A 14,688-nucleotide genomic window follows, 5' to 3' on the forward strand; every position below is an offset into this window, starting at 1 on the left:
TATATCTGTGATCTTTTCTGTTTAAACTGTAGTTACAACTTTTTTGAATAAAAAAATAAATACTGCAAAATCGAGTATAACTTGATTTCTCCCTGCTCTATAATGAAACCCTAAATGGCAAGCGAAGAGTGCCAGTGTGTTCTGCTGTGGGTGAGGTGGGACCGCCTTGAGCAACTACCATTCCTGAAACACGTGTGCAAACTACCTTTCCATTCACTGACTGAGGCCAGAATGTTTTTAAGGAGTCTTCCTTTCTTCCCTATTTAGAAATCGAACACAGAAACGAATTATTTCCTACGTCTATGCTTAGACGTGCACTAATTTTGACGCCTTTATTCCAACATGCATGGATGAATGTTTCATTTCATGAGCCACCACTAGGACAGGCCTCCTGTACTGTCCATCCACCCCCCCCACCTCCTCTGCTGTTGCTTCTCTATGGGGGGACCGAGTGCGCGCGGAAGCGCCACGCAGTAGCCGGTGGCGGGGACCTCGAAGTAACGACGTGTGGCCGGAAAATTGCCTTGGAGAGAAGGACGCCGAAAAATAAAAAAAATGCCGTTCCTTTTGTTAGCTTCTTATCCTTCCTCTTTCATGACGCAGGCGTCGCTGGCCCGAAACCCAGTCCGAGCCTGGCTCAAGTGGTGATTGTGTGCGATTATTATCTCGTATTCGGAGAGGTCCTGAGATTTGCGCCGGCTCTTATCCGGTCAGCCCCGGTAAACCGGTCTTGGCTACTACGTCACCGCGCTGAGCTCCGCTATGGGACAGCTGTAGACAAGCCACTCATTGTAGCGGAGCTGTTAACCGGCCGTCAGCGGGTGAATATTTAAACTGTTGCACTGGTCAAGCCAAGTTGTTTCTCCGGGTAAATAATTAAACTGTTAATTTATTCAAGCCGTTGTCCTGTCCCAAAAGCAGTGTGGATTGATGCATTAATAAACGTCCAAATATGCACTCTGATCTTGGTTGTTTTTGAGACTCGTTTGCAACAATCTGTTTTACTTCGTAGCACGGGTATCTGCGTTAATTTGCACTCTCTGTGCCCTGAAAGTTTATTTTTCGGTAAATGGGAGGCTGTATACAGATTTTGCGACAGTTGGACCGCTAGTGTTGCAGGAATAGGTGAGGCAGCATATGAACGTGCCGAGAGTTTCAGTCGAATTTTCTAGCAAGCGCGGCGCAGCACGGTTAACGGAGCGCTTTGGAGTGTGTATTTATTTTATTTTTAGTCTGTAATTTGCTGTGTCTTTAACCTCTATAGTAATACGTCGTCCACGTTGTTCTTTATAACTATACACTCATTGTGGACTTTTTTTTTCTTTGAGCTTACGTATGGCGAAACGATGAAGAAAAGATGTTTTCATTACCACCGCTTTCATCCGAGTCTACTGCTGTTTTGTTAACAGCAAGACCGGTTTTATAGATTGCAGTGTCAGACAGTTATATAGGTTATATATTGTAATGTGACGTACACGTGGTCTATGATCTGAAAGTTGTGTTTTTAACTTGTTGCACCAGGTAGGGTAAAGTGGACACGTGTCGCGAAACCGTGGATCAAGGGGTTGGGGGCAGCTTTAACGGCGGACTGAAATATTTGATTATTAGATCTGCTGAAAACCGGCTGAAAACTCCGTCGGCTTTCTGAGTTGTTGGAGAAACACGATTGACCTCTGTTTTGAGGGGCATGTTGAGTAAACCGTTTTTAAAAGTTCTTATTTTGTGCGAATTTGAAAGAAAGTTGCCCCCTCTACTAAGACGCTCCGTGTTGTTCATTTATTTAAGATCATGGGAGTTTGTGGATTGTATGCGTAAAGTACGATCTTCGTCGTGAGGCACAGAGACACGTGTCGTGTTATTTAACCAAAGCGTAGAACATGAGATGGCACGAGACCTGTGAAACGTATAATTACAAAAGCGACCCTCTCTACCCCCAATAAAAGAGTTGTGAAAGTTATCTGCGCATTTGAGTAATGTGGACAGGACCCTGAAGCGCCTCACAACAGGCAACCCTTTTAATAAAGCGGCCAGTGTTCACTGAGCACACTTTGAGCCCCGCCAGAAGAGCAGTAGGTGCCCCTGACGATGTCATCGATATGTTATAAGTACTCTTGTTTGTACTGTATGTATTTTTGTTACAATAAAAAAACTTAAAAATGAAGAGCAGTAGGTGCTCCTGGTAAAAAAGAAAACTGCATCTCTTTATACGATGTAACTGCAGTTAAGTTGCATCATAGAGAACAGCCGTGTTTGCACTCGTTTAACGAACCGCTGTTTGTAGCCTGTAGTAAAATCCCACATTAATAATAGCCATTGAAGTGCAGTCTCGTTTTTTAGTGCGTTCTTCATTCTTTTTTGTCTCTTGCACCAGAAGCGGAGTCCGGTTTCTGAGAACATTAATTGAGAATTGGAGGGGAGAGAGCATTTCTTGTGATTTAGGTCAAAAAGTCAGCAGCATGAATTTTGGTGGCTATAGAGGCTGCAAGACACGTTTTCCAACACTATGCCTTTCTTAGAGAAGGTGTAGCATTAAAAAGCACTAACCCCTCTACCACTGGGTGCCTCGTTAGCTTGAGAGGCACAAGCTCCACCCTCCCTTCCAGAATGTCTTTGCAAAAGAGCATCTGTCTGCTTTGCCTGAGCTTCTTGTAGGAAGGAGGTCTGGGTTTTCTTTCATTTTCTGCTGTTGTCGTGACCCATTTTGCAGGTGTCCAGGGTCCCAGGTGAAGGCTCAGCTGCCAGGGTGTGAGGAAGATGAGGGGTGGTGTGAGCGCGCTCTGTGTGTGGCTCCTCCTGCAGGCCAGCCTCGGCGCCCGGCAGGGACAGGACATGCGCTGCGGAGGTAGAGTACAGAATGTGAGGGGTGGCCGCCAAACACATCCCAGTACACCCCAGTCACTGGTTCAGTCCTGGTTTTCATGCTGGGTGTTAGTATAAGTGAGGGGGAAAGATCCACCCATTTCAAAGGTATTTTCTGCAGAGCAAAACGGGCCTCCTGTTTTCCAGTACTGGCAGAAGAAGTTTCTAGGTGTGGAGGTATTGAGAGAGAACCTGGATCTGAATGAATGAGCAGATCAGTTTGTTTAAATATGGAGTTTGGGGCACAAAAACGTGGCATAAAGTTTTTGATGTCAACCCTGCTGGTATTTTGAATAAAACCTCTTTCTGGAGAACAAGAAGTGGCAACACAATCACTTAGTTGGGTTTGTGGAATTAGTATGTAAAGAGTTTTAGTTACAGCTCTGCAGGGATTTATTCCAGAAACGTGGCGTTCATTTTAAAAAGTGCTTAAATTAAGAGTCTGGATCTTTCTCCATGCTTCTTCTCCTGCTGACAAGTCTCACTTGCTCCTTGCTCTTCAGCTTGCAGAGCCCTGGTGGATGAGATGGAGTGGGCAATATCTCAGGTGGATCCCAAGAAAATGATCCAGACAGGATCGTTCAGGATCAACCCTGATGGCAGCCAGTCAGTCACAGAGGTGAGTGTTGAAGTGTTAGATGGGGATCAGTGGGGTGCATTTGTTGAAGAGAAGACCCTTATACAGTGCTGCTAGAAAGTTTGTGAACCCTTCAGAATTTTCTGAATTTCTGCATAAATTTGACCTAAAATGTGATCAGAACTTCATCTAAGTCATAAAAATAGATAAAGAGAACAAAATAAAACAAATAACATACAAAAGGATATACTTTTTCATTCATTTGTTGATCAAAGTGATCCAACATTAAATGTCTTTGTCGGAAAAAGTAGGTGAACCTATGCTTTCAGTAACTGTTGTGACCCCCTTGAGCAGCAATGACTTCAACCAAACGTTTGCGGTAACTGTTGAATGTCTGTGCCAATTTCCTTGTGCCATTACCATCTCACTGTGGTTTCTAATGATAATAATGTTATAGGGTGGCACTGTGGCACAGTGTTGAGAGCCCCTGCCTTGTGGTGCTCAGGCCCAGAGTTTGATTCTGGCGCTGGGGGTTCTCTGTGTGGAGTTGGTTTCTCCCTGTGTTTGCGTGGGTTTCCACCCACAGTCCAGGGACACACTTCTGTGAAAATTGACCCTGGTGTGAGTGTAGTCTGTCCTATGATGGACTGACGTCCAGGGTGCATCTTACCTTGTTACTGTTGTTTGCCGGGATAGACTCTGGCTCCTCCTGCAACTCTGTATTGGATAAAGTGGTTTGAAAATGGATGGATGGAAGAAGAAGAATTTCCTACACTTATATAGCAGTTTCCAGGTAATGGGAGTCCCCTCCACCTCCATCAGTGTACAGCACCCACTTAATAATGTGGTGATTAATAATGTTATAATTAGCATAGGTGGCACCTGTCATATAAATTAGCATAGGTGGCATAGGTGGCACCTATGACCAGAATTTCCAAGCCAATGTAATAAGCATGTTGATGGGGGAACACTGTGTTGCAGAAGGTGCCACCTGTCATATAAACTAAAAGTCTTTGATTTTGATCCTTAAGAATCCCCTGGCAGTGTTAGGAGTAATAGATATGGTAACTCCAGTGTCCTTTGATGAATTCTTGCTCAGCCGTAGTCTACCTTTCCAGCAGACTTACCACCTTATAGCTCGATCTGGTCAGATCCCAGAACCTAATCAAGCTGCAGTAGGTGGTGATGATGGACCAGAAGGTGGCGCTGTTTCTCTTTTGCACCCTTTCTTTGATGAAGTAGTTGACTTGCTGGTGCAGGACAGGACTCCATGTGCCACCCCAGAATGTACTGTGCTGTTTTCGTGGATGAAATCAACCTTTGCTGTGATGCTTGGGGAATAAACTGGACCTTTTGTGCTTAACCGAAACCTGGCACAAACAAAACGATGGACTCCTGTTTAACCAATCAGTCCCTCCTGGGTATGGTTTGTTTGACCTTCCGGTCTTTCAGGCAAAGGCGGGGGCATGATTGTTATTTATATATTATTTGACACCTGAAGAAGGCTCCACGGCCGAAACATTGTGTTCTCTTTCTTCTTTTTTTCAGTATGGAATAAACCTATTACTTGTTCCTTTGCATTGTTATTTATAACCTTTTTTACAATTTAAGTCCTATTACTATACCCCCTCCCTCTTCTTTTGAGTGCCTTGTTTTAAATGTTTCTACCCCCCAATCTACTATTATTGCCACAGTTTATAGACCACCCAAACCCAGTGAAGCCTTCTTAGGTGAGTTTGCTGGTTTTCTCTCATTTTTATGCCTTATGTTTAAAAGGATCCTTATTCTAGGGGACATTAGTATACACATCGATTCAAGCTCTTCCAGTCTGGCTGAAGACGTCCTTTCTCTATTGGGATGTTTTGATCTTACTCCGTTTGTTTGTACCACTTCACATAAAGGACACACCTTAGATTTAATTATTGCAAATGACTCTTTTGTCTCCCACTGCTCTCCCCTTTAACTAGGCCTCTCTGACCACTTAGCCATTCTTTTCAATCTGGAATTACCCGTTTCTAACACTTCCCCCTCACGCTCTAAACTTCTGCAACTGGCGATCAATTGATCACCCAAGGTTTGCAAATTCTGTTCTGTCCTCCTTATCTTGTTTCTCTTCCTCTGACCCTCTAGAGCAGTAGTTCTCAAAGTTTTTGGACCAAGTACCACCCCTGATCAAACCAAAGCATCCAAGTACCACCTACAAGTCATCTTCTCATAGGAACCCCAGAAAATTTCAGTGACCGAGCGTGTGCATGTGCATGTATATAATAAATATTATAATAATAAATTGCATTTTTACCCGTTTCCATTTCAGGAGTCCATCTCAGAAGTTAAAAGAAGTTTTTATTGAATGCGCATGGGAGTGAAACACAGAGACGCTCAGTGTATTTTTCTCAAATTAACCTAGAACAGTTCTTAAATATTTTTCTGTTATCTATTATGCTTTCCTGTGCTCACAAGATTACTAGTGTTTGTAGTACGCATTTCTATGCTTTCCTGTGCTTACAACATTGACATTGTTCCAAAATCACGCACATTCTCCTACCTTCCTATTTGTTGGAGATAACATTTTTTTAAAAACAATTGGCCGCTTTCATTCATAGCACGCATTCCTATACAATAATATAGTATAGTGTACACTGTATCATAGTACGTAGGCTGTGTATTCGACACAAACTAATTTTATTAAAATAGAAAAACCCATCCCAATTTTTCAGAGCACACAACAAAGTTCCAGGGTCATATGGCGTACCACTTGGCGGCACTCCGCGTACCACAACTGGTACGTGTACCATAGTTGGAGAACCACTGCTCTAGAGGACAAAATACAGTTACTTGACAGTGCTCTTTTATCTACCCTTGACACCTTTGCTCCTTTAAAAACTCGAACCATCTCCTTCTCTCGCCCTGCCCCCTGGTACAATGACCATCTGCGTTCCATGAAGGCAGCCTCTCGCAAACTTGAGCATAGGTGGCGTCTTTCTGGCCTAAATGTACATTATCAGGCTTGGAGAGATTACTTGTCTGAATATAAGGTTACTATAGAGTTTGCTAGATCCACCTACTTCACTCACCTCATTGAAAATCACCAAAACAACCCCAGACATCTTTTCTCCACCATCAATAGACTGCTCAAGCCAAACTGTCCTACCACGTTACCTGCCTCATCGCAACTTTGCAACACATTCTTAGATTTCTTTAGTTCTAAGATCGACAACATCCGGCATCACATTCTCTCCACTACACACATCGTTTCCATACCTCCTCCCTCCTCATCCAACTTCTCTGGTTCCCTTCTCTCCAGCTTCTCTCTTCTTGACTCAGCATCCCTCAATAAACTAGTTACAGATGCAGCCATTCAAAGTTCGCAGTACAAACCTGTACCACACGCAACTACGCACGAGCCACCACGCCGTACCGTAGTACATGATTGGCTGGCCAAAATGACCGACGGGCACTCGTGGTGCATTGGTCGGTAGTGAAAAGATTTAATCATTTTATGTCTTTACTGTGCACGTTTTAATCCGCTTAGTATTGAATATTTATATGGAATTTTACAACTAAAGGGAAATTTTAGTTGCTGAGCATAAAAAGAAGAGCATAACGCATCTGAAGGTCATAAACGATATTAATTTAGGAACATAAACATATTATGTAAACTGTACTGTGGCTGGTATTGGTAGTTTAAAGAAAAAAATACACACCAGTATTCAATTTCTCCCTAAACATGTTGAGCATCAAAGTCTTACGTGTGGTTATTTCGGAAACATTTTTATGTGCTCCTTCTGACCATATTACTGTACGTTTATATACTTTGTGAAAAGTGATCATTTTAACCTTTTCTGCGAATACGCTCGTTATCGGAGTAAACAAAAGCATACTTTTTAGAATTTGATTAATAGGGAATATAATATGGAATCACGTATCTAAAGAAATTAATAACGATATAACTATATTCATGTACTGTTGCACAAACAGTAGTATAAGACTTTCCATTGATATGTGTATTGCTGTTTCAGTGCTTGTCACATGACTGCATTGGTGGCGTGATGGCTTAAGTGACTGACTTATAAGCGTGAGGTCGGGTATTCAAATCCAGCCATCCGTATGAGTTTTCTTTTTACAAATAAAATTAAAATAGCCAATATTGTGCACACTACAGTATATTGACATTTTTTATATTTCTAAATATCCCAACATGTTCGTACCGTATGTACACAGCGGTACCGCAGGGTGTAGGGCGCAAACCCACGTGAGCCGAAAACACTACATCATTAATACAGTAATGTCTTCCGTGTCACATTAACAAGTTTAAAAGGAGGAGACACTTTACACTTTAACTCTTCAGTTCACAGAGAAATTTCACCAGAGCCTTCTTCAGGTGTGAGCACCTCCACGGCCGAAACGTTGTATGGAATAAACAGCATGGAATAAACCTATTACTTGTTCCTTTGCAGCCTACGCATGCTGACATAGCTACCCACCTGAAATACTCTTCTCGTGTCTAATTTTTAGTTTAGCAGGATTTCATGTGAAAGGCAGTGACATCAAGCAAGCCCAAATCAAAGTTTAACCCGTTCAGAGCCTACATTACATTTTAGCCTTTCATTTTAAGCTGAAGACCCTCACACCTGAAGAAGGCTTCACAGCTGAAACGTTGTGTTTTCTCTCTTCTCTTTTCAGCATGGAACAAACTTATTACTTGTTCCTTTGCAGACTACGCAGGCTGAAGTAGTCTTGTACAGTGATAATAGAAGTGGGTAATGTCATCCCCATTAAACAATGTGCTTATCGCGCAAATCCTGCTAAACTAAAAGTGTGTATTGTCTGTTTAGGGTTCTGTAGCATTCCAGTTTATGTTTGTATTTGCAAGAATACCAATTACAAACATTAAAATCATACTTGCTTTATACTGTCCAACTGAGCAATCTTTCTTTTATAAAATATACAGACTTTTTCGTGTTTAAATTGCAAACGCGTGTTTAATTAAATGTCTTTATTGATTCACAATCTGACAATGCAGCGTAAATCGTTATCTTTGTCTTCTAAGTATCTTAATAAACTTTCAGCATAGCTTTCTCACCATTTAGATTTAAATTTTCATACCATCGCTAAACAAAGCAGGAGTGTATTGTACTTCCTCTTGGAATTAAACATGGAAAGATTAGATTGTAATTGTTTTTATTTTTTAAATACATTTTAGAAAAGTGTAATATATACTAAAATGCTGTATTTATTTAATACCACTTGATAGTTTACTAATAGAGATAAGAATTCAAGTTGATACTGTTTAGACTTTTAATTATTTTAAACTGTATTACAGCATCGTACACATTAAATCAAAATGGGGGTAATGGGGACTGTCTTATTATTTCTCTCTTCTCTCTCTTATTATCAAAACTCGTTCAGTTGTGGTTCTTTTGGTTTCACGGAGGGCTTCTCATGTAGTTGGGCATTCAGGTAGATTGCCAGGCGAAAGGATTAGTAAATATAGTTTGTTAATTTGTAAATATATTTTTTGCGACACATAAAAGACATATTGTGGTACTATTATATAGGATGGACACAGTGACTCAGATACTTGTTGAATGAAAAACGGCGCTTTATTTTTCTGTACAGCTCCCCCCCCCCACTTTCCAATGCAAGACCGGTTCCTTTCACCCAAGACAGTCAGGAGACATTAGAAACTCGCCACACCTGGACTGTTCCAGTAACGCATTAGCAAGTTAAAGCAATTCCATTGAAGAGCCGGGCATGATCACTGTTTTCTTCCTTGATTTGCTGATCTGTAAGGCCATTGGGCGCCGTGAATGTGAATTCTGTCTTGCATTGTCAGATTGTGAAAAATAAAGGTATTTTATGAAACACACGTTTGCGATTTTAATCAAGATGGGGGTAAGGGGGTCTCTCTATGACACTCTCCCATATAAAATTAACATGAAACAAAACAAAAACTAAAAATAAGATACAATCTACAGACAAATTACAGACATTTACAACAAAGACATATCATAAAAACATTTACATATATTGTTAAATTATTACTTTAAATATATACTTTAAATTACTGTAAATATATTACTTTATTTTCTATACAGTAGCATATGATTAGGATGCTGTTGTTTTGTGCTATCTTTTTAACAGCAACAAAGTTGAAAAAAAATGTTTTCCAGAGAGCTTTAGCACCACGTACAGTACATGGGTAAATGTTTGTACAGGTGTGTGTTCACTAACTAACTTTTTTAAGGATTAAAATAGTATTGCTGGGAAGTCCTGTGTACAAATAAGCTACTTAAGCAAGCCATCTGTATCAATTTTCAGATCAAAGATTCAGGTTTTGTGAGTTTGAAATCTTAAGACATTTCTGGCATACTTAAGTCTGTGTAGTGAAAGCCCAGTGAAAATCTAGCAAGGAATGCCCTGTTACAAAGAGATCAAAATAGTGTGATACCTGGTGTAGAAATGCTTTCCCAAATTATTTACAGAATAAATTGTTGTTCTAGCAGGAGTTGTAGAACTGGAACATTAAAGAAGAGGAATATGAAGGAGTTGAGATAATGGGTAGTGGATACTAGATCCCTGTATTGCAGGTTTTCTCCTTATCTATACTTAGCAATTATTAAGCCACTTTTAAGGAAACAAAAAAGTGGAAAAGCTACGGTCTGTCTAGTCGGAAGCTAGCAACAATCTGGTGTCCAGTGTTCTTTAGACTTCTTCTTTAAGATTTAATTCTTATATTATTCTAAATAGTTGTATCAGGCAGATTACACTTTCCCCCAGCTCTCAATAACAGACCGATCTATTTTTTAAATCACCGCGTTCGTTTACCGATTTCATCTTCACGCCTCTTTCCACTGTCCGGATCCTCTTTCACACCTGCCCTGCCCTTTGCTCTCCTGCGATTTACTGCCAGAGCACCACAGTTCACACTAAACTACATCACAGATCACAGATCAGTCCCAGTGTGTGAAATATTGCTCTATTAATATAACTATCGAGTGGTATTAAATGCAGTTTTTTTGTATAGATGACTCTTTTCTAAAATGTATTTAAAAATAAAAACGATTACAATTGTAGCTTTTTCACGAAACCTCTTAGAGTTACAAAAACACTTGCTGTGTGTACAGAGTACATGTGACTGTTTTCACAGCCTTCACTATGTCGTTTTTAAGCCATTTTTTTACCATGCTCGAAAATTCTTCTGTACATATCTTTGGAAGGGAAACACAGAAAGCCTTCAAACCAAATGCATTTTAAAGACCACGACTTGTGGAAAATCTTCACAGCCCCCACATAAAACTATCAGTGAGCTAATTCTCTATTTTTAAACCATCTCCACACGTTCAAAAATCGAGAAATACTGCTCAATACGGCTTCGTGCGAAAAATCTGTATATCACCATAGGAAGCAGAACAGCGCAGCCTGAAACGGCCGAAACGTTGTGTTGTCTTTCTTCTCTTTTCAGCATCTAATAAACCTATTACTTGTTCCTTTGCAGCCTATGCTTGCTGTACGCGGCTACCCACCTGCATTAAACCTAATTAACTAATTAATCTGAGAATTAAATTAAACTAAGTGTAAAGTGCTGTGAGGAAAAAAAGTCTCTGCGGGAGCACATCTGCAATAGAAAGCAACCGGTTTGACTTGTACAGTGAAATGTGACATATCTGGAGCGTCGAGTATATATCCAACAGTGTGAGCTCATTTGCAAGGCTATTAAGGTTGATTGAGTTACTGTAACAGTCCGGGTGTGGCGAGTTTCTACTGTCCCCTGTCTGTCTTGGGCGAAAGGAACCTGTCTTTCATTGGAAGACAATGAACCTATTCTACTCGTACATGAGAATATAATAGAAATACACCAAGGGATTGGGCCGAGTTCACATTACAAATAAATCCGCGAGCCTGCGCTACAGTGGGCATAGTATGGAGACAAAGACTTTTTTAGGGGAAGAGACGTGGTGCTTCAGCTACCTGTTTGCGTTAAACGAGAGAGTGTGGCGTTACTTTTTGTAATTGTGTTTTATCTTCTGTATTCTTTTTATTTATTGTTGTTGTCATTCTGTAAAGCTCTTTGAGAAGCCACCTTTAAAGGCGCTATATAAAATAAAGTTTATAATTATTATAATTATAAAGGGAATACCCTCCTGTGTGTAGAAGGGTCATCTCCTTTAAGATGCTCCCGCTGCTGTTTTAGAGGTTACTGGGAGCTGTTGAGTGATGTCAGCTTGGTAACCATGTGGGGGCTCTTCCAGGCAAGCTGAATCTCCTCAGTGTTGCCCCCCTTTACCCCCCCCCCCCAAGGTACCCTTCGCCCGATCGGAGGCCCACCTGCTGGAGCTGATGGAGACCGTGTGCGAGACGATGACGGAGTACGGGGAGCGGATGGACCCCAACACACACCGCAAGATCTACGAGCGCGTGGTGTCCCGGGACGGCAAGAAAATGGACCTCTCCCAGACCAGACTGGACTCCCAGGTCACCGCCAGCCTCAAGTTCACTGTGAGTCTGAGTCCTGCTCGTTGCCGGCACCCAGGGGCTGTGTCCTTACTGAGTGACTCTGTACGGTTTCGGACTCGCGGTGGTCACGATCTCGTTGAGAAGTGCCGTCATACCCTTTTCTGTCTCAAGTCAGCTTCTGAAGAACGGTGACGATGCTTGCAGACGTAATTCCAGTACTGTCTTGCAGTGCGAGTACATTGTGGAGCACCACGAGGACGAGCTCATCGAGTTCTTCGCCCACCAGACGGACAACGTCAAAGACAAGCTGTGCAGCAAACGGACAGGTAACCTCTCCCGGCCTTTCCCTGGGTAGTTTAAACAGATGGTACTGGCCTATGGACCTGCAGAGGCCCAGATAAAATGAATGATTTAGCCTGGATGACTAAATCTTGCCCTCCGTGGTTAACTCATATTAACCATTTTGGGTATTTCACATCCCCCTCAAACAACAGTTCGTAACATAGAGCTGTGTGCCAGGAGACGTTTTGTAATTTTGGAAGTGATACACAGATGGTTGGGGAGAGAAGGGGGCACAGTGAGTTTGGTGCAGGGGTGTTTTAACTTGGGTAACCAGGTAAAGATGCAGCATTGGGGTGACCCAGGGACTGCTGCTCGGTGCTCGTCCAGGTTCATGAGATAATGCCACTGGGCCAGGTGGGTTTCGGATGATGCTTTTGAAATGGCTTGCTTGCAGGGAAGGTGTTTGAAAGATGACTGCGTTGATTTTCTTTTAAGAATCTGATGGCCATATTTTTCTTCTTCACTTCCGACCCTCAGATCTGTGTGACCACGCTCTGCAGATACCTCATGATGAGCTCTGATCACTGCCACCGTACAGAACTCTTTATCCGCTGAGGCGGAGAGGATGCCTGAGATACCCAACAGCAACCTCCTCCATCCCTTTCAGAAAACCCTGAGCCCTGGAGCCTCACCAGCCAGATCTGCCTACTAGCGCATCCCTCTGTGGAGATCAGTGTGACGAATCGGGTGCGGAAATACCTGCTGTCCTGTATGTGTCCATGTGTAACAGAATCCCTGGACAATTTTTCCTTGCTTTCTCCCTCCCCCCTTGTCTATTTTGTTTGGTTCTCAGTGATTAATGAGCAAACCAGATCCCTGGACCATCCCACCAACCCCAGGGCTCAGTCAAGGGCAGAAAGCGAGATGATCGCTCAACTGGCTGGAAACGTTGGATGTTCTCAAACAGCCAGCTCCAACCCATGACCTGCAGAAAAGATAAAATCTGGCTAAAATTTGGAAGGCAAAGAAGGCTTGTTAGTCAAATTAGTTTTTGTGAGAAGCCTCTTGAGAACAAGTGAGACTAAAGAACATGTATGCTAGGCTAAAGGCTAACTCAGTCTTTCTGAATTCTCCAGGGGCTGACAGGACTCTGCAGTCTCCGTGCTCACTGTGTCTTGACCCATGGTGCTTTTTCATGTGCTCACAAGTGCTTCACTCTAAATGGATGGTTGCATTGCCTCATCCTAGAAGCAGTCTTTACCTCTGTTGGGTAGATAGTGTGATAGTGCCCAGCCATGGAGGTGTTTTTCAGTGTGTCCATGCTGTGTGGAAAATGGAGACTGTTAACTCTGGCTCATGGGCTGGGCCGGTGCTCAGGAGGAAATGGAATACCTCTTTGTGTGAGACGAAGACTGGAGACTGTCCTGTCGGCGGGTGCATTTTCAGGAATAGTTTTGGCCCCTTGCATTGCTTTTTTTGTGTTGATTTTTCCAAGATATACCCCTAAACTTCAGTACTCTGCCACATGTGGGGATCCATGGACAGGTTTAAAAAAGTGCTCACAGCCCTCCAGATGTTTCAGAGCATTGGATGTATTTTCTCATTGATGGTGGACCAAAGAAAAAAGATGAGCTTTAAACTGGGAGGTGCACTAATTAGGGCATTAGGACTGTCACATATCAGTACAGCAATCAGTACTGTGAGAAGCCTGTATGAGCACTCCAGTCACACTGATCGCACTGATGGGGGGCTGATTTCTCAAGCTCTTTATCAATACTAGCACTACACCTATTGTATCAATGTTGGTAGCATCTTGAGGAGTTGCTGGCAGTTTTGTTTTTTACTGTATGATGGAACTTGAGATTAACTGTTTAATTGTCCACTCCAGAAAGCCAATTCCCAAGATTTTAAAGGGATGTATCCGGAAGAAACAGAACGTTCTGGAAGGAAAAGGGATTATGCCACACTGATCAACCCCTTTATGCTGTTTATTGACCTGTCATGGCTGTAACGAGCTGAGAGTACCATTCTCTCTACAACTGTTGACAAACCTACACAAATCCCTCCATGTATTTAATTTTAATTTATTTGTGTTTGTGTATTCCGTGTTCTCCATTCACCATGTGGATAAATCGTGTGGCATCATTACATTCTTCCAATTCTACATTCCATCCGAATGGCTTCTCCCCAAATTTCTTTTTCTTTCTATAAATTTGTATAAGATTTTTCTTTGATCTAATTTTTTTTTTTTAGAAAATTATATTTCTACATCAATGTTTACCGTCTGCTTGTCTTATTTCCGAAGGTGATGTTCTGTTTCTTGGTGGCCAGGCGGCACAGACAAAACTGGCAGCTCCAGGGGTCGGCGCTGGCGTGTATTAGCGAGGCTCGCAGCCTATCAGAGGCCACGCTGCGCGGCAGTGGGCGTGTCAGGGGAAGTGGGCATGCGCAGTCCGAGTTCTAACTTCGCGGGTTCGGAAGATGTAGAGGCCAGCCGACTTGATTGGCGTGTG

General features: G+C 42.3%; 1 protein-coding gene across 4 annotated transcripts; it reads left to right on the forward strand.

The window, feature by feature from the left end:
• Positions 1-721: 721 nt before the first annotated feature.
• Positions 722-14,453, forward strand: cnpy2 (canopy FGF signaling regulator 2). Of its 4 annotated transcripts, none has more exons than XM_088634658.1 (6): positions 722-868; positions 2,708-2,842; positions 3,363-3,478; positions 11,738-11,935; positions 12,123-12,219; positions 12,713-14,453. In XM_088634658.1, exons 2-6 carry the CDS (start codon positions 2,755-2,757, stop codon positions 12,754-12,756), a joined length of 543 nt encoding a protein of 180 aa, XP_088490784.1. In that variant the 5' UTR covers positions 722-868; positions 2,708-2,754; the 3' UTR covers positions 12,757-14,453. The 4 variants fall into 4 exon arrangements, with proteins under 4 accessions (XP_088490784.1, XP_088490795.1, XP_088490803.1 ...); XM_088634669.1 differs by having other exon boundaries at positions 727-821; XM_088634677.1 differs by lacking the exon at positions 722-868 and adding an exon at positions 966-1,125.
• The last annotated feature ends 235 nt before the right edge of the window (positions 14,454-14,688 follow it).

This window comes from Lepisosteus platostomus, chromosome 1, assembly GCF_059453375.1.
Source record: "Lepisosteus platostomus isolate fLepPlt1 chromosome 1, fLepPlt1.hap1, whole genome shotgun sequence".
Taxonomy (NCBI): domain Eukaryota; kingdom Metazoa; phylum Chordata; class Actinopteri; order Semionotiformes; family Lepisosteidae; genus Lepisosteus; species Lepisosteus platostomus.